At 43.0% G+C, this 24138-nt stretch overlaps 1 protein-coding gene across 6 annotated transcripts in view; it reads right to left on the reverse strand.

Annotated features, from left to right (window-relative positions):
* Positions 1–24138, reverse strand: part of LOC111872920 (polypyrimidine tract-binding protein 1) — a 670096-nt gene that overhangs the window by 87940 nt on the left and 558018 nt on the right. For all 6 annotated transcript variants that reach the window (XM_023867205.2, XM_023867206.2, XM_033754885.1 and 3 more), the window contains one exon: positions 12469–12606. In XM_023867205.2, coding sequence (XP_023722973.1) covers positions 12469–12606 — 138 coding nt within the window. The remainder of the gene's footprint in view (positions 1–12468; positions 12607–24138) is intronic.

Here is a 24138-nt window from a genome sequence, read left to right on the forward strand (position 1 = left end):
ACTGCAGTTTGGCCGCGAGAAGTACGTGTTGCGAGTTCTGTCAGACAAGCAAGTAGAAAAAATATACATATGTATCGTGCTTTCCCCCATTCCTTATGGCAGGAGGAACATTATATGTTTTATGAGACTGCATAAATTAGGGCCTATAACAAGACTAATATGAGAATTATACAATTCTACTTTCTGTGCAGTCAACCCTGTACGTGATTTGTAACAATGATATGATTATAAGAAATAGTATCCAAGTTATCGTCTTTAATTGGAAAGCAAAAGGTACATTACCTTACACTGTACAGAGAACAACCATTCACAAAAACTGCATGTTCCTCATACACGTGTTGCACCACGCAATTTCACGGCCACAATTCAAATGGTGCTGAGCCGGCGCAGCTCGGCCGATATACCAATAGGACTACGGACTACACGGAGACGGGGGTTTCTCTTCTGCACAACGCACAGACCGGTTCTGCAACCCGCACGCCCTCATACCCACTGGGTACTGGGGCACTTCTCCCGAGAGTAAACCCGATGAGGCGTGAAGCTGAACATAGATCCTTTAACGCCAAGATTAGGAGTGTGTGAGGCTATACCAGTCATGCACACGTCTTCATAGCGTGGAGCTTAATTAAGTATAACTTTACTTTCCTTACTTCAACTGTCGCTCAAGTACTTCATTCCTCAACGCTCGTCATGCCGGTAATACAGAAGGCTGCATAATAAAAATTAAAAACTTCGGTGACAGCTAATGGCATCGTGTTCATACAGAGTTTCGAGAAAATCCAGGATTCAAACGTTAATACGGGGGAACCACAAGCCGACCCTTCCTTACAAAATAAGGGAAGTGTTGAAATAATTCTCGAAAACTTTGGAACTAAGTGCACGTTCCGCGCGCGGTGTGTGTTTGTGTGTGTGTATTCAGGCCCAGTAGCCCACTATACAAAACCTGCATCAAAAATACCAGTATAAAAATTCGCATGGAGTAAATATATATAGCAAAGAATGGGATGTTCTCCACCGTGTCTGGTAGCAAGTGAACTGCTTCAATTAAGCTGACCTATTCAAAACACTCAGGTGCATTAACTTCTCTACTGCCACGCCGCAGTGAACATGGCTGCCAAGCGCACTAAAGAACTTGTCCGTTCTTGCAATCTGTATGGATTAGAACACGTAATCTAATAAAGGAATGGAAAGACACTTAGGTGAAATTACGGTGTAAAGGTTCGGCCACACAGAGCGCTACGCTATGTTCGCTACGTACGCTGTGTACACTCTGCGACGCAGCTAACATAGAGAACATAGCGTACGTAGCGTACGGAAGTCTGTGGGGCCAGTCACATTGGCAATAAAGGGAGATATTTTTCTGTAAGTACAGCGAACATAGCGTACGTAGCGTGCGTCGGGTACGTAGCGCTCTGTGTGGCCAAACCTTAAAAGGGTTAAACGATACTGCATTAACCCAGACAGGGCGTCCGTTCGTGTTACAATTCTTCAGAATACATCAAGTCGCAATTTTCACTTGGCCTCTATTGGCCGATAGCCTCACGGGTGTTTTCCAGGTATTCTAATACTTAGTCTGTACTTTGGCCGCGCCATAGCTCAAGCGGTTAGTCGCCGGCTTCCCACCGCGGCGGCCAGGGTTCGATCCCGGGTCAAGTGGGATTTCTGGTGGGCAATGTGGCGCTTGGGCAGGTTTTCTCCAAGTACTTCGGTTTCCCTTGCCAATCTTCATTCCACCAATTGCTCCACAATCACCCTCACCTATCATCTGGGGATGGTACAATAGGCCAGAAGTGGCCGCAGTACAAGGGACGTAGTCCCACCCCACTAGCAATAAAAAAATACTCTGTACTTCGAATCGGTAACGAAGGAACATTCTTTCGAGAATCAATAGAAATACCTCTCAATTAGATTAAGTTCGACTTTTCTTGATAAGAGATTAGGATATTTACTGCGCTGTTGTCTAAAACCGTTTGTAATTTACTAAAAGACGCAGTAAATGAGACTATACAGCACAGAACGACACGATGACTGTGAATAATGAATTGCAGAGGACTAGACAGGAAGTTAAAGTGCTATTAGGCATATGGATGGGGAGCACTGGATAACCACGCAGAACAGTAATGAGGGTAGTCAGTGGCCGATATTCGAATTGAAGGCCTCTTGAATACAAACCATTAAGTGTCGCCGACGTTTCGAATTCAGTTTCCTCCTTCAGTTAAGTCCTATCTATTCACGCATGCAACCATCTATGCACATACGTATCCTCCCTCTCATCGCGCCTACTTCCACATCTAAATACACATCAGTATATGCATATACCAAATTAATCCATCCATCCATCTACCCGCTTATCAACAATTCACTTCAAATTGCGAACAACATATTTTATGAAAATACTAAATTTAAGGAACCTAAAGGTGATCCTACCGAAGTGAACGGAGAAGTTCATGGAGGTAGGTCTAGGCCCAGTGGGGCTGTAGTGCCAAGGGGGGAAAAAAAGGTGATCCTTGTGGCACTCTGGAAGTAAAATGCTCATTCAAATGGCTATGCAACCAACACAGCCTGAAGAAAGTTCACAACTTACTATTATTACTATCATCATAGTCATCAGTTCCGAACAATGGACATGCAGTTTCAATAATCACAGCAAAGTGGTCGGTGAATCTATGTGCATTTGCTGTTAAAGGGTCTTTCGTAAACGGCCCATTGTACGGTGAGAAACAATTTTTAGGCTAGAATTTGATTCGCCAACGTTTTGGATGAATTACATACTCAACATAACTTTAACGAGAGTAAATGATTTCTATGTTAGTGGAATTTCAAAATGTGTTGGCAGTCCACGTTTCTCAGTTCACACAAAAGAGGGCATCAAATGGCAGAATGGAGAATGCAGAGCAGAGCCAGTCACGCTGACTGGCCTCAGAAAGCTGGAACACTTTGGTCCTGATGATTCCTGTCTAAGGATCTGAATAAAAACCCTTAAGGATCTCAAATTCAGATAGATTTTCCGGCAATGGGCTAAAGAGCATCCTCTGAAACAACATGAAGAGTAACTGCGATTCTTGCATGCCTCAGCACATCAAATAGCAGCCTAAACTCTCGTTCGGTCTACGTAACAGGCTGCTTTCAAAAAAAAGATGCAGCAGCACAGTGATTCAAGGGCCAGTTCTCCGTGATTACTGAAACTGTTTGCTCGTACGAGTGAGCCCCTTCGACAGTAACGCCATTGGGATAGGGTCTTTTAGAATAAACACTCTATCTCAGTGGCGCGCCCTGCATAAATAGCATGAATGTAGCATGCACAAACGGGAAATCGTTTAAAACAAAGTCAGAAACATCTTCGGGAAGTCGCATAAAGTCACTACCCATACAGTAACACTCGATAAGGCGAAACAGGTGGTCGTTTCTGGAAATAGGCGCCAGTTTACATTAACTCTGGACCGAAGAGTTGAACCGACTGCTGTACGGTAGGCTACGTTTCAAAAAGAGATTAACGCTTCAACGTGTTAATGCAAAATGAAACCCAATAAGCACAGCGGATTCCAAACAGAAGAACAGGAAGAATACTGTATGGGATGGGGCCTTACTCCACCAGCTGGGAGTTATTCAGCTTGCCTGCTTTCAGGGAACTATAAGATACACCACAAAATTTACAAACCACACACACGGACTTTATTCTAAGCAAGGTAAATCCAGTTACATCTTCAGTTTACTAAACAAAGATAAATTCTTAGGTATCCGCTGCCTATGGGGTTCATTGTTTTCAGCTAAATGTTGCATCCACTTGTATCTCCAAGTGTCCTGCATGTCCTGTCCATCTCACTCTTCTTGATTTAATCACGACAACCACACCATGTGACAAACACAACTGACAGCCAGAGTCCATGTCATGTATCTTCTCTAAACGGGCTAAAGGAAGCGAGCGGTGTACGCATGTATGTCATTACTGCAAACTGTAACTGGGGAAACAGATGATATGCTTTTCAGCGTTCACTGGAATTCCAACCCTGCATATTCACACATGCGTCCTCATAGGGTTACCCGAGAATGTCCTTACAAATTTGGATGCTACGGGCAGAACCTATAGTGAGAGTACAGGAAGACGAAAGTAGAACTGTGTGGTGTCCATTTCTATGCCGGAAGTTTTTTTATTATTATTATTTCTAAAGTCAAGGAGGATGAGGTGGGCAGGGCATGTAGCACGAATGGCGGAGACGATGAATGCGTATAGGATATTGGTGGGAAAGCCAGAAGGAAAGAGATCACTGGCAGGACCAAGGCGTAGTTGGGTGGACAATATTAAAATGGATCTTAAAAGAGATAGGATGGGATGGTATTGATTGGATTGATCTGGCTCGGGATGGGGACCGGTGGGGGGCTCTTGTGAACACGGTAATGAACCTTCGGGTTCCATAAAGTGCTGGGAAGTTCTTGAGTAGCTGCAGAATTGGCAGCTCCTCCAGAAGGGCTCAGCTCCATGAGTAAGTAAGTAAGGCGTGAGGTGAGACTAAGTCACTTGTACGTCGGCGACTAATTGGCCTCTTGTACCAGCCCTGGTTTATGAGTACGGAGCGTTTGGTGAAATCAGAATTGGCAGGGGAAACCGAAGTATTAGGCGAAAGATTGCTTCAGTGTAACTTTACTCACCACATATCCCATATGGCCTGATTTTCGATCGAACCCCGACAGCCACGGTGGGAAGCCAGCGACTAACCACCTGAGTTACAGCACGGCCATGTTCAAAGTTTGTACAACTAAGCTACAATTACAAGGTGCAAGTGCAACATAGCATTTACACCAAGCCATGCGGGTACGATGTATACTGGGGCCACTAGATTCAAGAACGCGGTTTGCTTCAAGCTCGACCAATGAATGCACGTTAAGGAAATGGCCTCCCTCACAAACGCACTGCAGAAGAGGGTAAATGCGTAAGATCGCAGTTCCCAATAAAATTCGAACGGTGATGAGCAAACCGCACGGCCAGTCACTTTACGCAAGAGCTGTGCAGTCCCTTACACAAAAACAGAAGTAGATAACCAACCCAATTACTTCACGACTGCCAACAAACAAGGGTGTTCATCAGCTCATTATTATGCGAATACCGCCGCTGGGAAGTTACGAGTCGATGCCGCGGATCGTGTACTCGTATCGAGAGGAACCGGATATCCGGCTATGCATTTCGTATTCTCCTCAGTTTCCACACGAAATTACACCGTCCAAAAATCGAATCCGTTGTTCAAAACTAACGAGAACTGCAAACATTACATAACAGAGGCACGCAGAATTAATCTCCGTTTGTATTTTGCTAAATACTAGCCATATACGGAAAAAAGATAAAATATGAATTGTAATGGATCTTCTCAAAGAGATATACAGTTATGACATGTATTAATATGATGATCAGGCTTTCTTAGAATGCTCTGTTTGGGAGTCGTGTACTGTAGGAATTTTCGGTGCACCAAGACTTGCAACTTTTCAATTCCCTGGCAACACTTTCACCGAGATTTTACACGCAGTGTTAGGACGTTTGTCTGGAAGTGAGGACGAAACATTACCAACAAAAACTTAATTAGATGTAAGCATAATCATTACAGTCTTAATCAAAATGTATGGCAAGGCGGGGTATACTGAATAATCTTTGGAATTTATCTCGAGTTTGAGGAGACCCCAAAACCTAGACCTCATATTTCCCCATTTGGGGAGACCTAAGAACAGATGGGTTTCGCGACAAATATAAACGGGCCAATGGTCGAAAATACAAAGTGCCATAATTAACTCTGCGACTATTTCGATTAGGGCGGTTACATAAAGGTTTCTGCAGCGGAAATAAGAAATACGTACTACATTTTTGGCTAGAAAACGTCTGGAAAAGGTATCAAGGGACGCCCATATTAAAATGCGAAGAAAATAGGATGTAACGTGGGTTGGACTGAAGTGGCTAAGTTAGGGCCCAATGGTGAGGTTTGACAATACTGTGATAAACCTTCCAGTCACATATGAGGAGGAAAGTCTTTGACCGGACAAACAAAGGTACTCAGCTGGGCATCAGAATGCTTTGGAGGGTCATAGGCCAGTTGAAGCAAGCTCGCTCCACTGTTTTCCCTTAATACACGTACGTATGTTAATATCCTGTGAACACTAACCAGACTTTAGAATTTTGTGTCTGAATTAATTATTATCAATGCCATTCTTACACATTCTATTATGCCAGGCTCGTGCAGATAATCTAATGCTCTGGAAACTACAAAGATTTTCTCCAAAGCAGTCGCGTGGTCACATCTGAATACCAACAACCGCCCTTACAGCGAAAGGAAATTGCTCACCTCTGCCCCAACGAGTTCAGTAATATACCGGAAGATCCCCTGCAACTTGAAGGCGTTTAGAAGCGTAACGTGATCCAGTTCGGTAAGGAAGTGCAACAGATACCAACCAACACCTGTTGAATGTGCCACCGACAATTTGCAACGATCTTTATCGAAGCAGAGCCGCTAAAATCATTAGCAGAGGCTATGTGGACTGCGGTGCAGTGCGCTTTAGTACAATCTGTTTGTGCCAAGAACATTAAAGAGGCTAAAGTGGGAGGAAAATTCGATAGCTAAGTGAATGAATAATCAATTAGTGCATACCGAGCCTAAAATATAAAGGCAGGAGTGAAAGGGAGGGCGATATTACTGTTATCATCATAATAAGAAGCGGCTACTTTGCCCTAAAACACTTTATTTATGCCGAAATGTATTCTAACTTTTAGGGTTTTCTATTTTATGGAATGCATGGTGGACTTAAAAGTCAACGAACGATTCGGAACATGTTGCTAGTTTCCTGCTTCGCTTATTTTTCGATAGTGAATAAGGAGGCGACGTGTTCGTCCGAAATGCCATTCGATTACTATAAACAGACAATACAGAGCCATATCCCAGAAGATATGACTTCAAAACCAACGTTGTGAGAACCTCAAATCCTATATACATACTTACTCGTGACTACATACATCACTAATTTAGCGCATGCGCGAATTACTCAGTACCGCGTTATTCTTATATTAAACTGTTTTGTATAGGATATAATTTTTACTGATGTTCTTCATAAAAATTGGCAGCGCATACCTAAATACAAATTTTGGGCCATAAGGGAAAATTCAATATATGCAAAGGAAACAATTTTGAGCAATAAATTATATAACACAGAAGATGGCGATTGTAATGTTTGGCGAAACGTTGGAAAGCCATCAACATTCTATGGGGCGTACTCGCGAAAGCCGAAGTCATGCATACGGTGCAGCCACCCCTGAGCAGCTGGCACTTATTCGGCTGATGAAGACATTCCGTCGTGTGCCATAAAGCAGAAGATAAAATAAAGCATAGAGTGAACCTGATTCGCCACTGCGTCCAGTCCAACTCTGCGGGTAACCCTGCCTTCCACAAATCGCTACTGTGGACTTCTTCCCCTTATTTAATGCGGCCGGGGCATGAAGCAGATCGCTCTATGTAGTGCAGGAGTTAAGACTATGCCCCGTCCCGTAATGTCTTCACAGCAAGTTACATACACACAAGGACCTTCTAAACGGGGTAGTTCATATAGCAGTTAGTTAAACAAAGGCAGGGCCGCGCCATAGCTCAAGCGGGATTTGTGGTGGACAAAGTGGCGCTGGAGCGGATTTTCTCCGAGTACTTCGGTTTCCCCTGCCACAATCTGCATCCTACCAAATCCTCCATCATCATAATCACCCGGGGCAGGTACAATATGCCAATATGCCGTGCCGAGTGGACCCAGTCGGACTCCGCCCCCCACTAAACGAATTAAAAAAATTAAACAAAGGCATGTTACGTATCGGGGAAGTAGAGGAAGGAACGGCCGTTACCCGCAGTACAAGATTAACGAAACGTGTAAGGGATCCCTCCCTTAATGTCAGAGACCAAGTTTCACACCCATACAGAAACACAGACAAAATTATAGTTTTGTATATTCTAATTTTTATGTTTTTGGACAACAGACGAGAAGACAGAAGGTTGTGGACTGAATGGTAGCAAGCATTACCCGAGTTCAATCGCCTCTTAATTTCCTCCTCAACCAGGTTTTGATCTGTTATCGTTGTTCCAAATATCTGAACTGTACCACATTATCAAAACATCTGTTTCCTATCTTAGTTAGTTAGTTATTTGGAGAGGGTGGGTTTCCCCATGCACTTAGACCTGTATTGGTCCACTGTGCTTCCCTCTATGATTTCTACCAGTCTCTATATCCTACCGGTATTGGTACTTACCGTCAGTTCCGCCCAGCCAACGAGACCGGGTCTACTGGCTGAGGTATCCATAATGCTTCCCCCATCTACCGGAGGTATTAGAGACTGCAGTTGGGCGGGAAACGTCCGCAATTTGGCTCAGTGACCTCCTTAGGAGATATGAGGTTCTTTTACGTGCCGTAAAGCTACGACACGGGACCCACGGCTTAAAGTCCCTCCCTGAGGACTTGTTCCCTGAATTTACCGCTCTTAAAAATTCGACGACCTCCGCCGGGTATTTGAACCCGCGTACTACGAGTCATGAGGTGGGAACGTTACCTCTATACTACGGAGGCCGCTTGTTTCCTATCTTTATGTCATGATCTTGCCCTGCACTTTGGTGACGAGACAGTAACATAGTATACTTAGTTTTCTCTGTGTTTACTTCTAGACTAACCTCTTTACTTGCATCAATTAAAGTTGTGTGTTTTTCTTTATGGTATCTACATTATCACCCAGTAGACTCACATCATCGGTGTAGACCAACAGCTGATGTGTCCCGTTTAAAAACATAAAAACTAGAATATGCAAAACTATAACTTTGCCTGTGGTTGTGTATGGGTCTGAAACTTGGTCTCTGACTATAGGGAGGAAGGAAGACTGAGGGTGTTTGAGAACAGGGTGTTGAGGTGAATATTTGGACCAAAGAGATGAAGTGACAGTAGGTTAGAGAAAATTGCATAATGAGGAGCTTAATAACTTGTACTCTTCTCCAAGTACAATCAGAATGATCAAGTCAAGGAGGACGAGGTGGGCAGGTCATGTAGCACGAATTGGAAAGACGAGGAATGCGTATAGGATATTGGTGGGAAAGCCAGAAGCAAACAGACCACAGGGAAGACCAAGGCGTAGGTGGGTGGACAATATCAGAATGGATCTTAGAGAGACAGGATGGGATGGTATAGATTGGATAGATCTGGCTCAGGACAGGGATCAGTGGAGGGCTCTTGTGAACATGGTAATGAACCTGCGAGTTCGATAAAATGCTGGGAAATTGTTGAGTAGCTGCAGAATTGGCGGCTCCTCCAGAAGGGCTCAGCTCCACGAGTAAGTAAGTAAGGGATCCCAGTTTTGGGGCCGAACTGACAAATCAAAGTTACGAATAAACTGTATTTGGGAAACGCTTGTCAGCATTCTTCCGAATCTTGCTCCTTCCCGGCGGTTTCTCTGATGTATTAGTGGGAAATCTGGGCTCTCATCCCAAGATAAAGAAGACAGACTGAGAAGTTTAGAACCTGGATCAAACAGAAGTAACAAGAGGCTGGAGAAAGCTGCAAATTGAGCAGCTTCGTAGTAGTACTCGCGTAAGACACATGAAAAAATCTTAGTCGGAGAACAGACCATCTGGAAGACCTAAGCGTTGATGGAAGGGTGGTATTACAAAGGTCCTTAAAGGAGACAGGGTGACTGTGTGGAGTGCATTCTTCTGGACAAGGATTTAGACCAGTGACGGTAAAACACGATAATATTCCTTCTGGTTCCATAAGGGTTGAGTGCGGAGGGATATCTTAATTACATATGCTAATACTACCTTCTCATGGATGACTCTTCCCCACGAAATCACGTCACCTCAAGCCTTGAACAGCCAGAAGGTCCTCTATGAAATGTTTTCTTGGTGGAGTGTACAGGAGTAACCAGCCGAATAGAACAGAAGCTTGTCTTAACTTTAAACATTTCCATATGCAACGAAACGGAACGCGACAGCCAGCTAGCCAGCAGCACGGTGCCGCGACGCGCATGCAGTGCGTTGCACCGAAGATACTTGTGGGGATGGAGCGGAGTGGACCGGAATGGAGCGGAGCGGATCCGCTAGGGAGCCAACTCTTCAGACTCCTATAAGGAATCAAGGGAAACTTGCCACTGAAGGAAATGGAAGGAGAAGAAAATCACAGTCATGAATCAGGGGAGCAATGGATCAAGTACCATCACTAACAATCTACGTAATAACATAAGATTCTACGCCGTCATGTCTACAGAACCTAAGACAGTGCCGTGGAAATAACTTACATGACTCCGTAACGACTGGTACAAACATCACATAAACAGGGTAGGATACTTTCCAAAGCAACTATCATAAAGTAAGGGGAGAAAAACAACCAGTGATGGGCATATGCGGTGTACCGCCTCTGTATGCTCACCAAGAAATCAAAAACATCTGATGATTTGTGAAAATGTCGGAGAATGAATCAGTCATTGCGTGGGAAACACTACGTAAAATGCAATATTGCGAAATCGCAGATGGGCAAGCTCGTTTTATTTAAAATCGGCAACTCCGCTTCTCAGAAACATTCCGCTTTAGGTAATCCAGAACAGAACAGTCGTAGCGGCAGTGAAACTTTCCTAGAATGTGAACAAATTCAATACTTCCTTGCTTTCCCAAGCCATAATTATAACATACTGCGATGCACATAGCCTGGCACGTGGACACGCAAGACGATTCAGTGGATGGCGCGGAGGGAACGCAACAGAAGCCACAACAAGCAACAGTAAACAGGAATCGCTAGACAACAGAGCAAAATACTTGCTTCTGATATGCAGAGTTTACGTCTAACTGCGATATCACACTCGTAACGGTGTGAATGGGCGTAACCTAAACACATTTCGAAAAGCAGTACACTGGATGCCAGCTGCTTGTTCCGCGTTGCTTCGTGGGAAACTCGACAGTGAAGGGAATGACAACAGTTCAAAAATAAAGATGGGAGAATTATGCGAAAGAAAATTAAAATTATCGATTTCGTTCTCTGACTTTGGAAGAAGTGAATTTTAGGGAGGGAAAAGAAAACGTCCAACGACAAGAAAAGGGGTTCGACGGAGGGTTTATGTGAATACAGTAATGAATCACCGATTACCACAAAAACATGGCATTTCTTAATGAGCTGAATAACCTTCAACTTTTCAACAAAAGCCCTGCAGCATATGGACAGAATTTTACATTTGAAGAGAGGAAGGTACTGTTTTGTAATACGAGGCACTTGAGCCATTCTTCAACACAAAAAAGAGTTGCAAACAAAAGCAGAAAAGAAGGGGAAGACAGAAAGGAGAAAAAAATGTAAAATAGAAAAATCAGCATCGGTGAAGAAAAGCAGGGATTCACTCAAAACAAAATAGACAATAGTTTCTCCTCAAGAATGTTTAAACTTCGTAACGCCAGCAGCAACACACAAGTTCGTCGCCATGGATTTGGAAAACACGTTTCCCAAGAGAATGGTACCATGAAGTTGGTTAAAGCTGCGTTCAGACGATGCAGTTCAAGACCGTGACTTTTCCGCAGCGCATCATGCACTCTATCAGCCACACTTAACTGCAGGAAATACGTGCACAGCGAACCCCAGTTTTCAGCTGCACTTTGCAGGGGAAAAAATGCAAATACTTCGGCAATTTATTCCGTCACAAGTCAATTTTTACAGAATTTCAATATGGGTAGACCTGACAAGAGTTAAAAATCCTATGTATCTGTAAATTATATTTTGTTATTTGTTATTTCCGATACACCATAGCAGTACATACTATTTCCAACACAAAACTAGTATACTTTGTGTTTCATTCAACGCATAAATCACTGTGTGATGATAACTAATACAGTTTCTCCCCATCCGCTTTTCAGCTTCACAACAAAAGAAAAATCCTCAGTCCGACCCGCGCATTTCATTGGCGGTATGATGGGGTGAGTATGAACAAGCCCAAGGCATCAGGTTCGAAAACGTAAAACCAGTTCACAGTGAGCTGACGAGTGCTGCAGAGCAGGTGTAAAAACGCTGGCTGAAACTACTTTTATGGGTAGGGGGCAGAGAACCTCATCCACGGCATACGTGTCTGGGTTAGGGAACAGTCTGTATATCGTGTGCAACGAGGGTGAATCACTTTAGGGTGCGCACCTTCCGATCTTACGTTATGGGTGTCTCGCAATTTTGCACAAGAGTGTTTCTCAACTGATAACTAGTCACTGGGTAACTAATTCAAAACTTCATTCAAAATTAATTAAATCAAAAAAAAAAAATCTGAATTTCATAAACCAACCCCAAGTTCTACATAGAAATGCGAGAGATGCTGTATTTCGTAAAGCCAATATTCATATTCACTACACACAGTTTTCTGGAGACGTTGCCAATATTCCGAACTTCAGGCAGCGTTGCGACATGCAGAGTGTAGGGTGCATTTCAATAAGAAGCATTCTGGCTGTTTCCGCTTACCTGACATAACACTTCCAATGTCACAGGGTAGACCATATGCTCGACGATCACCCTCAAGACGGTATTAGGGCCACCCTGAGTCTCGTTCTGGCCGGAGAGGGCTGATGCCGCTTGTAATGCAGCCTGTGCAGACGCGTTCTGAAAAAGAAATATGTACATACTCGTATATATACGTATACAGGCGTATATATCATTATCTCCATATGGAATTTCACATTCATAGTAACAACGTTCATTAGTCAATGCTGACAAACAAAAATATCAGATATATTCTGCATTCTATAATAAAAAGAGAACAAAATTAATATTTTGGAAAAAATCTATAACTGCATAAAGTCACAGGCATTGATGGTTGACACACTGACACAATCATTTTGTTATTCAGTTGCAAACTGCCGCGCTGAGAGACCAGTCACAGACCGCACCAGTGTGTCTCTGTATGTGTATGTGTATGTGTGTGTGTGTGTGTGTGTGTGTGTGTGGAGGGGGGGGAGTCCCCCCACCATCACCATCCTAAGCAGCTGACACAGAAAGCAGGCATTAACACCAAAATGAACATTCAGCTGCCAATGCCAACATTCATTAATATCGTCCTAGTCGTTGTAATAACTTTTTCTGGCCTCAACGTGGAACTACTATAGCAAAAAAAAAAAAAANCAAGGTACTTGTTTGATGTTGTCTTCGTCCTGTCTTGTTCAGAAAACATCAGCCCCCAGCCCCAAACAAATGAATAAGAAAAACTGCCCACTTGCTAACGACTTGAGTTTGAAAGGAATAAGAGAAGACAGACAGAACCACATAGAGACACACGATATTACAAGCCTATCTGTTCTTGCGAAATTTCTGAGTGGCTTTTAGTGCCCGCAAAACGGCGCCCTCTACTTATAGCTTAGTGGGAGGAAGTGCGGTGAAACGGAAGAGGGGACTTCATTTCCGACTGCAGGAAACGTTAAGCTTGTTCGAGTCGAGTTCACTGAGAATACCCTACAAAGTGCCCGTAATAACGCGCCGTGACAACTTATGGCCACCTCTCCAAACGGAGAATTGCATGAAACCCGAGGTAGTGTTCCGAAACTAGCATGTCGCAGTGCCACTTTCCAAGCAGTACATTATGTATGCAAAAACGGAAAGATAACTCATACGGAGAACAGGAATTATCCAAACGCGAACTCTTACGATCATAATGTTTCAATGAAAAGTCTGCTTAAGTTATTTTAAATGCCAAAGTCAATAAAAATTAAATATGATATAAGGGTTCTTGGATCTCATCACGAGTCCATTTTTGGCTTCGTTCGGTTTTCTTTTAATTCTTATACTTCGACATCAGAATAATTCTATATCTTCTAAGTATCAAAGTTATTTTGATCGTTCTCTCAAACAATCGATAGCTAAAGACATGTTTCGTTTCTCTTCCACACAATGCTCATTAATCCTGCTTTGTTACAGAAATGCCTTCCATTGTACCCTTGCATTAGAAGAGAGAAGCAAAACCGCCGATCCGCCTTGTATTTGTCAATGGGTTCGACAAGGTTTCCCGAGATTGTTCTAATTTAAATTATTCTCCATGGCAGAGACAAATACATTTAATCGTCCAAAATGAACATACCAACAGATAATTCATGGTATTTATCGGAAATACAAAGCTAATGGGTTATATACCATACAAAAACAAGCTGAAACCGAAGTACTGATTTCATTAGCAATATTACACTAAATAGTAACTGAATAATGTAATACTTCCTCAGACAATACCGCGGTAAACCAGTAGGCCAATGCGTGTACGTTTCCCAGACTGTTTAACTACGCCTTCAATCCAGAACAGAATATGATACACTGACAGGTCGATAATATGAATTAATTCTGACAAAGCAGTCGCGATGTAATTTGTATTAGTCAGCAAGTACTGGACAAGAACCGCAAACGAACCTGTCAAAATAAGAGACCTGTGGGTCTAAATCCAAGCCAGGCCTATACCGATATTATTCTAGTTTGTTGGTTAATGGCGCTGTTGGTATCGAAACTATACAGCGACGGATGATCCATCTGGAAGGAAGGGGTCGTTGCCTAACAGAGACCCTATCCCGGAATTTGCCCGGACGGACTGCCCTAACAACGAAAACTATGTCGGGATAACCGACGTGCCGGCTGAATTTCAAATAGAACACCTTCCGAATTCAATTCAACTGCTTTATCACTGCTGTGTTCCGATGAATTACTAAATTACAGCCACTGTTCTCTAGAATTTGATACAGGCAGAGTTCGAACCCTGAACACTGTTTCATACAATATACTGTCATGTATCCAGGGTATGCATGACTAATAAGACGTTTTTTTGGATTTTATTATTGTATTTATTGGACCTTTATACCCTTGGTTACAACAGTTCACACATCACTGACACACTGAAATCTTCTTCCAACTGAACTTCGTTGTACTCCTTCAGTTCTGATCCTCATTTGATTCTCTTCTGCACTACTCGTATACTCGAGGTGGACCCATAGAAAACACCGCTTCCACTATTGTTGTATTTTCGTCTGAGTATTCGTTGCCGCGGTAATGTTTTAACCGAGTCGGTGCATAGCGATGGGTCTACATGTCACAATTCGTTCATAATTACGCAACTTTATTTTGAGGAAAGAAAAAGTTATGATTGAAACAACTGAAGTTTCTGCAATTAGATATGGAGTTCGGTATTTTGGTTCCAATTCAACAACACCGTAAGTAATGAACTCTATTTCAAACAAAACGTATCATTAAAACATTCTAAAACTCGTTACGTGTAAACAAATCTTAACTTCGGCCACATTCTGTATGTAAAGCAAGGAATAACGCAAATTAAATAAATTAAAAACAAACATAAGCCAAACATTTAAAACTTCCAGGTATACTTCATCTCCAAAGCAAACTCCTTTAAACATCTAATTTCCTTAAACTTGAAAAAGCGACATCTCATCTTAATTTCATCGGGGAGACTTCCGCCACCCCTTCATTACTGGTACCGTGATTTCGCCTCCCCCCCACCCCCCCCACCCCAGTCGACATGAAGTTAACTAGGATTTCAACATGTTGCGAATATATCTCATGCAACATCGATTTTCTCTTTTCGTCTGAACTTCTCAGATTTGCTTGTTAATTTTATTCGACTCGAAAGACGAATACAACTAGCTGCGTTCGTCTAGAAGCACGGCGCATTCAGTATTCGTAATCTCTTCTGTTACTGTGTCAGATTCTAATGAAAGAATGAAAACGTAAGCTATCTACGTAGATTAATAACAAACTCCGTGATGCCAGGTAAAAAGGTTTACAGTTGCACGGCTGGTCTAGAAATCCTCAGGTTTCATAGAACCAGAAGCTTCGCTCGTTCACGGCCTCCTGCCACCGTCGTCCATACTCTCACAATCTATTTTTAATAGTATCCTCACATTTATACAAAGGATACCAAGCTGAAATTTTCAGTCTACTATTCTGTATGCACTGCTAGAGCAGTCGGTATGTCAACTGGCTACGGGCTGACGAGAGAGGGGTCGGATTTCCAGTCCCGGTAGGGCAAAGAATTTTCTTCACGTTGTCTTCCCCGGTTCTGGGGCCCACCCAGCCTCCAATTCAACAGGTACCGAGGGTAATGCGGATGGAGCGTGAAGCTGACCACTAACCTAAAACTAGTGCCGAGGTCAAGAAAATGTGGATTTATACATCCACTCCCCCATACGCTTTCATGGCGTTGTGATTAATTACTTCAGCACAGTGATAACTTTACATTTTACCTTATAATCTCACAAGTTTTACATGCTCTACACAGTCTCGTCCTAGTAGGTTTAATCATCGTAATAATCCTATTTGAACAGTAATTATAATGCTCCTCATTGTGTAATTTTCCTCAACCTCCAGCCGCTTGCACACTGTTCCTCGGTACGCTGCTCTCACACACGCCCAATCCACGTGCTTCCCTTGTCGGTGGACACAAGGCAACGTCTGCAATCGACTGGCGAATCTGCAAGTAGCTGGTTACAGCACATATGAAATAGGTAAGATTACTGCGCGCTCCCTCAACTAGCACTTTCAGTTACAATTAAAATGGGCTCCTACAGGGAATCGGGTACAGCGGTTAAATTTTCTGTTCCATGTAGATCAACACAGGGCTCCAATCTTAGTCTGGAATCCTGTTACACCGACAGTTTCTTTTAATTTCCTCGGCCCACCGTCTCCAGCAAATGCAGCTTCCAACAGCAAAAACACCGCTTCATTCCATATCCGTTTCAATAAAACACTCTGATCGCCGTCAGTTCCGGTATGGCCTTAAATTACAAAGGTATATGTAGTTGACACGGCGTCGTTCAACATATCAAGGGACACAAATCTTCTGCTAAAACAATCGCTTACGCTCGTCCGAGGGCTTCCATTCAAACAGCTAATAACTGCATAATTAGTGGCTCTGGAAGGAGGCGATCGGCGCCTATTTCAACAAACTATCCCGACATTCGCCTGGACCAAAGATAAACATACGAGACCCGACAACACGGCCGGGATTCGAACAGGATACCTCCAGAATATAAGTCACAAACATTAACAATACGGCCCGTTTCTGCCTTTCGAACAGATGACTGCACTGTCAAACTACTTTCTCTCTACTACTAAATAATTCTCATGAAAACGACTTCATTATTATGATACAACTTGAAATGGGAGTTACAGCTGTTTACTTCTGAGGTACAGAACTGTGCAATGAATTAGTTAACTTCACTAAAACTCGATTCTGGCCCGAAGTCGCGTTTAGGATGCGCATTCGCGTGTCAAATCAATGTACACACGTTATATCAGTCGCTGCCTGCGTTCAACGCCGTCGTTTAGATTCAAACTCGCACGAAAACTAGTGCATCTAGTACAGCAGACAAAACTCGTTACTTGCTTTATTTGTGGGGAAACTTCCAGAAAACTTGGGTGCGGCTGGCAGAGATAAAGATACTTGCTGTCTTCTCGACTGTGATGATGTGTTTTACCTGACACGTGTTATGACATGCATAATAAAATCCGAGGACAGAAAGGCTGTACTTATCTACGATATATATCCAGAAGTGGCTGCAGTACAAGGGACTTAGTCCCAAACCACTAACAATAAAAAAATCTATATATAATAGGGGCCTACAGAACAAAAAAAGAGGCATACTTTGTATACAGGATTACAGTGCAAGTGGGAAACTTGCTGTGGTAAAATCGATTACAGTTAAGCTATACGGGAATCAGCCCCACATATCCTGTGTGATTGTGAGGCCATAGCTTACTTAAGACATCGTCACCTGGGTCAGTTCTTCATGGAACCAAGTGACTTTTATGACCCCCCCCATAAATGAAGTCCTACATTTCATTCGAAGTGGAGGATTAATATAGAGTTAATCCAAATGGGAGCCGGTCATGGTAGCCGAGTGGTCTAAGGCATGCACTGTCTTCGCTCGCCGGGATCGTGGGTTCGAATCCCACTCAGGGTATGGATGTTTAGTTTGTGTGTGCGTTTTTCTGTGTTTGTGTACAGGTAGAGGCCTTGCGACGAGCTTATCACCCGCCCAAGGAGTCCTGCCGTATGTCTAAGATCTAGTAAAACCGAAACGGAGAGGTATGCCTAGGCCCAAATGAGGGCTGTAGCGCCCATGAAAAAAAAAATTCAAAGGAGAAGCACAATAGATCATTGAAGGTCGCAGTGCGAGGGCCGGATTTTATGGTCCACCCCTTATACACATACATAGGTCATAGGGAAAAATACTTCGATGTATCCTTTATAAAGGAAAATACAAATCCGTAACCTGACCCTTATTCTCACTCGAGTTCCAAGCCAGTCTGCTCTCTAAATTATCGACTCGAATTATACTGCTACTTCTACTTGCTTCCTATTATATACAGGCCAGCCAAGTGGAAAAGCATCTAATTAATACATTTCCCAAGCCTGGCTGCTCTTCCGTGCATTCAATCTGTCGCCGTATAAAAAGGCAAGCATGGGCCTACTCTAACAGACAAAGAACTTGAAACGTTAATCAAAACGTTTGAGTAGCTTAGAAACTAAGTCGTGATTAACTTCTTCTACACAGACGGTTCTGCAGAAGTTGGTAGAGGCCTTCAATACTGAACTGCAAACACAAGTCGGTAACAGCACTGCTTTGAACTGCAGGAATCAGCAAGTTAGTCTAAACCAGATGTACGGGGTCAATTTCCGTCACTGATTACTCATAACGATTCTCAGTTGCAATTTCAATGCGTCTATTGCGATGCGAACATGACGATGAATGGTGAATACGTATATAAGGATCCTGAAGGGGCCAGTCGTTTCCTATTAGCAACAGGTTAAACACATATCCAACACAAGTACTAACAGGGCTAAGAAACTGAGACCTCCAGAACAGTTTAACAATCACTTCTGCGTCACCCTCGTCTGCATAGGTACCATAACGTTGCATGAGTGTGCTTGTTTCACGGTTTTTATGAAAACGCTTTCTCAAACCGCTACATTTCCATAGCACACAATAGGATTAGAGCGTTTTCTCTTCGCTTGTTATATTAACTTTGATTTCTCAACCACACAGGACATATGCATCGAACAGGACATGTCTGTGTGAATGGGCTCAGAGACGGTTATACGCGCCTTGACAAAAATCAAGAGTGAATCGCCTTTTATGAAAACAAGTACAATTTCAGAATTAAGTACGAGACGTGTGTCAGACTATAAGATGGTCGAGCACCTGATAAAAGTCCACAATAAAGCAAAAACAAATATGGCGATAAAAGATCTTAAAACAGGACATGTAAAGTAAATAAAAAGTAAAAGTATCCCTGTAACAGACCGTGGAGGCCCATAGGGTTGTGAGATGTTGAGGTTCCCACATTTTCTAGACAATCGGCCCATAGATGGTGGTAAAGTTGTCAGCCTTACAAGCCAGCCTCACTTTACCCCCAAGAACATTTCAAGAATATTCCTGATACTCATTTCTGTTAGAGGCTGAGTCGACCCCAGGGCCACAGTGCGGCTGGGAGAATTAGGTCAACTGAAAAAATCCAATGACCTCATCGGGACTTGAACCAGCGACCTTCCGGCTTGTAGCACGTGCCTAAAACAGGACATGGGCCAATACAAATCGAAAACAATGACGATAAAAACCTGTTCAGACTGGAGAACAGAACGAAGTAACAAGTTTGTTAAATTCTATGTCACGGCGGAATGACACAAACACGTCACAGCAATCCTGAAAGATGGACTGCTTGATGTTCTTCCCCATAACGTGGGCAATCCTGCTCCATTTACAGCCAAGTGCTGGGTCACCTCTCAGAGCATGGCCGTAAGTGAGTATCGCATCAGCCCACACGGAAATGTGGGAGGAACGCCACAGTTTCACAACTCGTAGTTTATTGCCCACTGTTTGCATCCATTTGTCTTGCCAAGGTGACAGAACAGCGTGCTTAAGAACGGGGCGCACATCACTACACAAGGCTGGGTCTGATGTCCGAGCACATGGCCTGGTTCAGGGGCAGCACAGGCGGCCTAGTTCCCTGGCAGACTGCGACCAGGTATCCAGCAAAATACACCAGACTTCGTTACCTTGTGAAGATGGAACACTTGCTGCAGAATCCCTAAACGACCGGATGGTCTGGCATGTCTCTGGAGATTCTGCATGGCACTCGAGGAGCCTGCAAACGCTGTGACATCACCGAGACTGCTGCCGAACGAACAAATGATGGCATAAAGTTCGGTCACGTACACTATACACGCTATCTGGCCCGTGGAAGAGATATGAGGTACATCCTCGTCTTCATACACGAAGGCAGATCCAGTTGAACCGCAAATAAACGACCGATCAGTATGAACTGGCATGTTGTTCCTATACGCGGAAGTGAGATGAGCCAATAACAGGCGATATGCAGGTACAGATGTTTCGTCTCTCGTGCGCCTGACACGTCGTAAGTCACACACCGAACGTCTGAAAGACCAAGGCGGGTTACGAGAATGTCTACTTGGAATAAAAACGCCGTAATATGACAAGACGCTAGATAAGTTGGCGAAAGAGTACATCTACTTGTCGAGATGCCCTTATATTCAAATCATACCTCTTGCAGCGGGTCAAGTGGGAGAAAGTATCATGAGAAGGGTGATGGGGCTGTGTGACAGCCTTGCCCCGCTGGTAAGATAGAAAAACTGCTGTGGATCTTAAACACTACGAAATAAACAAGAAGAAAATATGGTAGACACATACAGACGTGACCAAAGCAGTGTGAACACAGAAAGGAAGACTTGCGAGCCAACTTTTCATCCTCCAGTCAGGACAAGGCCCAACCTACCTCGACCGGGGGGGAAGGAAATGACTACTGCTCATGGAACCTTGTGGAGGAGGATGATGAGGCAGTGGTTAGATAACATCATCTTCATGCAAGGACTAAAAAAAAAAGCACGCAACGCCGAAGCCTGGGAAGCCGGCCTTCGGAGAGGCAACCGAACTCATAACATTCAGAACAGAAGCACAAATATTTACCACGCAGCCAAAACGGTGGATATTCAATTAAACTAGCGAAAATGTCTGTTTATAACCGATTTTCTTAAAATAAAATGAAGCGAATTAATAAAATTTCTCATTATGTCACATGGTCAATTACATCGAAAAATAAGAAACCCAAAGAGACAGCGAATGTAATACAACAAGATGTCCGAGTTACTGATTAAGCGGCAGGCAAGTAAGGAGACAGTTGTGGGCACAGGTCGCTTTATGCACTGTAAAACCGGTTACGGTCAGATACTACAAGATCAACGAGAGAAATGAGAGGGGCGGTTAGTGAGAGTAAAAATCAGCCGTCTGCCCCTCCACCAAACCCAGAATACATGGCAGTTGGTAGCTATTGGAATGGCAGGCTGTTGTGGTAGCTGCAAGGTTCACGGGTGCAGAAGAAGCTGTCTCGTATCTTTCGCTGACTCAACTACATCAAGCAGACTTTGACGCTGATCATTCTGAGCCCTTATTTATTTGGATGATTATAGATGCAAGTGAAATTTATTTCTAATTAATACTCGATAATTTTAAATTTCAAAAGTCTTACGTTTCGGTATTACTGGAAATGTACTGTGATCTTTAATATCGTATTTCATTGTCTGGGACTTGAAATACGGTGTTTATGTTGAAATTCCTAGATTTTGGCAGAAACAAGAAGTCCGGAGTTATAACATTTACGATCAGTCATAAATTTAGCTCGGGTACAGGGAACCGGACGCGCCTAAAAGGACAGGTCAGAGCTTGTTACAATTGCCTGTGAATGAGGGCCAGTATGATTGGGTTGCCTCGTTCAAGCTTCCCACGGAAGATGGGATGAAATGTATAGGAAAACACCATCTTTCGAATTCCCGGCGTGGGGGTGCAAGCCATTCCACAAAAGGGAGACTTTCACAATATTCCGAACTGAACGGACGTGACCTTGCACGCTCCGAGACATAGCCTGCCGATAGTAACGCTGTAACATACAGCACAAGAATACATTAATTTAACAGTGTGGTGAATTAGCAGATAAATAAACGTCAATTTGCTCAACTCTCAGAAAACGCTTTCTGCGGCATCGCTACCCTGAGACCCATGCAAACCGACCCAGCTAGTTTCCCGTACCTATACCGATCTTCCTTAGTTTGATCTGTGAGAACAACTTCCAGTGGCCATCATACACTGTCCTAAGGAAGAAACAGGTGTAGCAGGGATAACACCATTCCGACTGCGCCGATACAAGTAAAGGCGAGAGGAAAGAGCGGTGTTAACTTGAGACAGAGAAATGTGAAGACAGGAAGGACCAACGAATTTATACGAAAAAATTCCAAGCAAAACTATTTCCCTTTTCGCATACATACGAATATTTGGAAACTGTACTTACATCAACCTGAAAATATGAATAATGCTGCCGTTTATTTTACTGGATATACAAGGCATGACACTTTCTTATAGTAATCAGACAAAAGCGTGTCGACCTATCCCATCTGCTACTGTAATTGTTTTTCAGTGTCCTGATGAAACGAAACCTTCTCTGGCATGTGCAATGTTAGAAGCCTACTTACAGGTTAGAAACGATTCATGTCGCTTACAGAGATGGCTCATAAGTCGTTGTTTCTTAAACGAGGGGGTACAGACAACTGGAGCGCGGGAACACAGAACACTTTGTTAAGAACTATACTTTTCTGGTTTCTCGATATTTACAACTGGATTATTCAGATTAACTGAAATGCCCAGACACTTCATCATACTCACAAAGTCCGATTATCATGATTCAAATGGGAGAGAAAATTAAGGTGAGAAACGAGATAATTACGTCTTTAAGGACTGCATTTTTAAGTTTCCTAATTCTTGTTGTGGTTTACTTTACGATCCTGTCAGTATATGTCTATACAGCACAATGATTTGTAAACAATGAACTGGAAAACATTTGTGGAATGTGGGTTACTTTACGACGCTGGCGCAATATAGCGTAGAATGTTAAGACCACCAGTGAAGGACAAATTTGAAAGGATCTGGAAGGAAGTGGCGGTGGCCTAACAGTTTGTGACCCGGCTGAGATTAGAGCGTTGCCGCTACACCAACTCGCTCCGTCTGGTTCCTTAATATCTGAACTGCATCATCCGCAGTAACAAAACTGTTTGAAACATTTCGTCTCATCGCGGATACTACATTCCATTTTCGTGACTTAAACGTGTAAGGAAGAAAAAGACAGAGAAAGAGGGAGAAGGATGGGCGAACAATCTTGCAGAACGCTATAGTAAACAAGCGAAACCTTCTGTACGAATCCTCTTAGCTAACGCCACGCAGGCAGCTGCCCTTCAGCAGACAAGCATACGAACTGGCAGGGTGTTACCACACAGTTCATATGTGAAAATGTTAATTTACTTTCTCATGAATGAAAAACAGCACGCAACTACACACAATGGCTGGCTGTAATCTTACTTTTGTTGTACTTGTTACTATGCTTTCCCAGTAAGTGCTACACCAGCGTTACATGCAAATGTGGTTTTCATCCCGCGGTAATGGCAAAGTTGCAAATTGCCTGCATTTTGTTTTTCATCGTCTGCAGTCTGTGTTTGTGTGCACAGGAATGAGTTGCTCCAGAATCTCAACATGTTTACAGAACAGTTCCACTCTACCCTGAAGTAAAACCTAATTAGAATCTAAAACGATTTGAACGGCACTTTCAGACGTGTTCTTTATGATAACAGATATTCTTTGGGTTATTACATTTAATGAAATGTCTCAGGCCAAGAACCTATGGCCTTCATAAAAGAGGCCGAATAAATCAGCTGCTAGAGGAGATTGCTGTACCTTCTAAAAGTTCAATTAGGATGAAACTTACCTCGTTTTGATATGTCGACTCCGAAATATACTATTTCTGCATTAAAAATTCCAGTTCATAATAAATCAGTAAAGAATCGGCCTTAAAAAGCTTACAAACATTCAGGTGGTCAAGAAATTACGTGCCATTTTGGAACGACGACGTGCTTAAACATTCACACAAAATTTCCCCCTCCTGGTAATTATTCAATTAGCTATGACAGCTTACTTCCACATTCTTGCCAATTCATCCTCCTTTCACACTACACTAAACCGCGGTTAAACAAAGGAAGAACAAAGAAAAACACATCAAAGTCCTTTACTGAGCTATATTCTTAGACAGTTA

This window comes from Cryptotermes secundus, unplaced genomic scaffold (genome assembly GCF_002891405.2).
Source record: "Cryptotermes secundus unplaced genomic scaffold, Csec_1.0 scaffold407, whole genome shotgun sequence".
NCBI lineage: Eukaryota > Metazoa > Arthropoda > Insecta > Blattodea > Kalotermitidae > Cryptotermes > Cryptotermes secundus.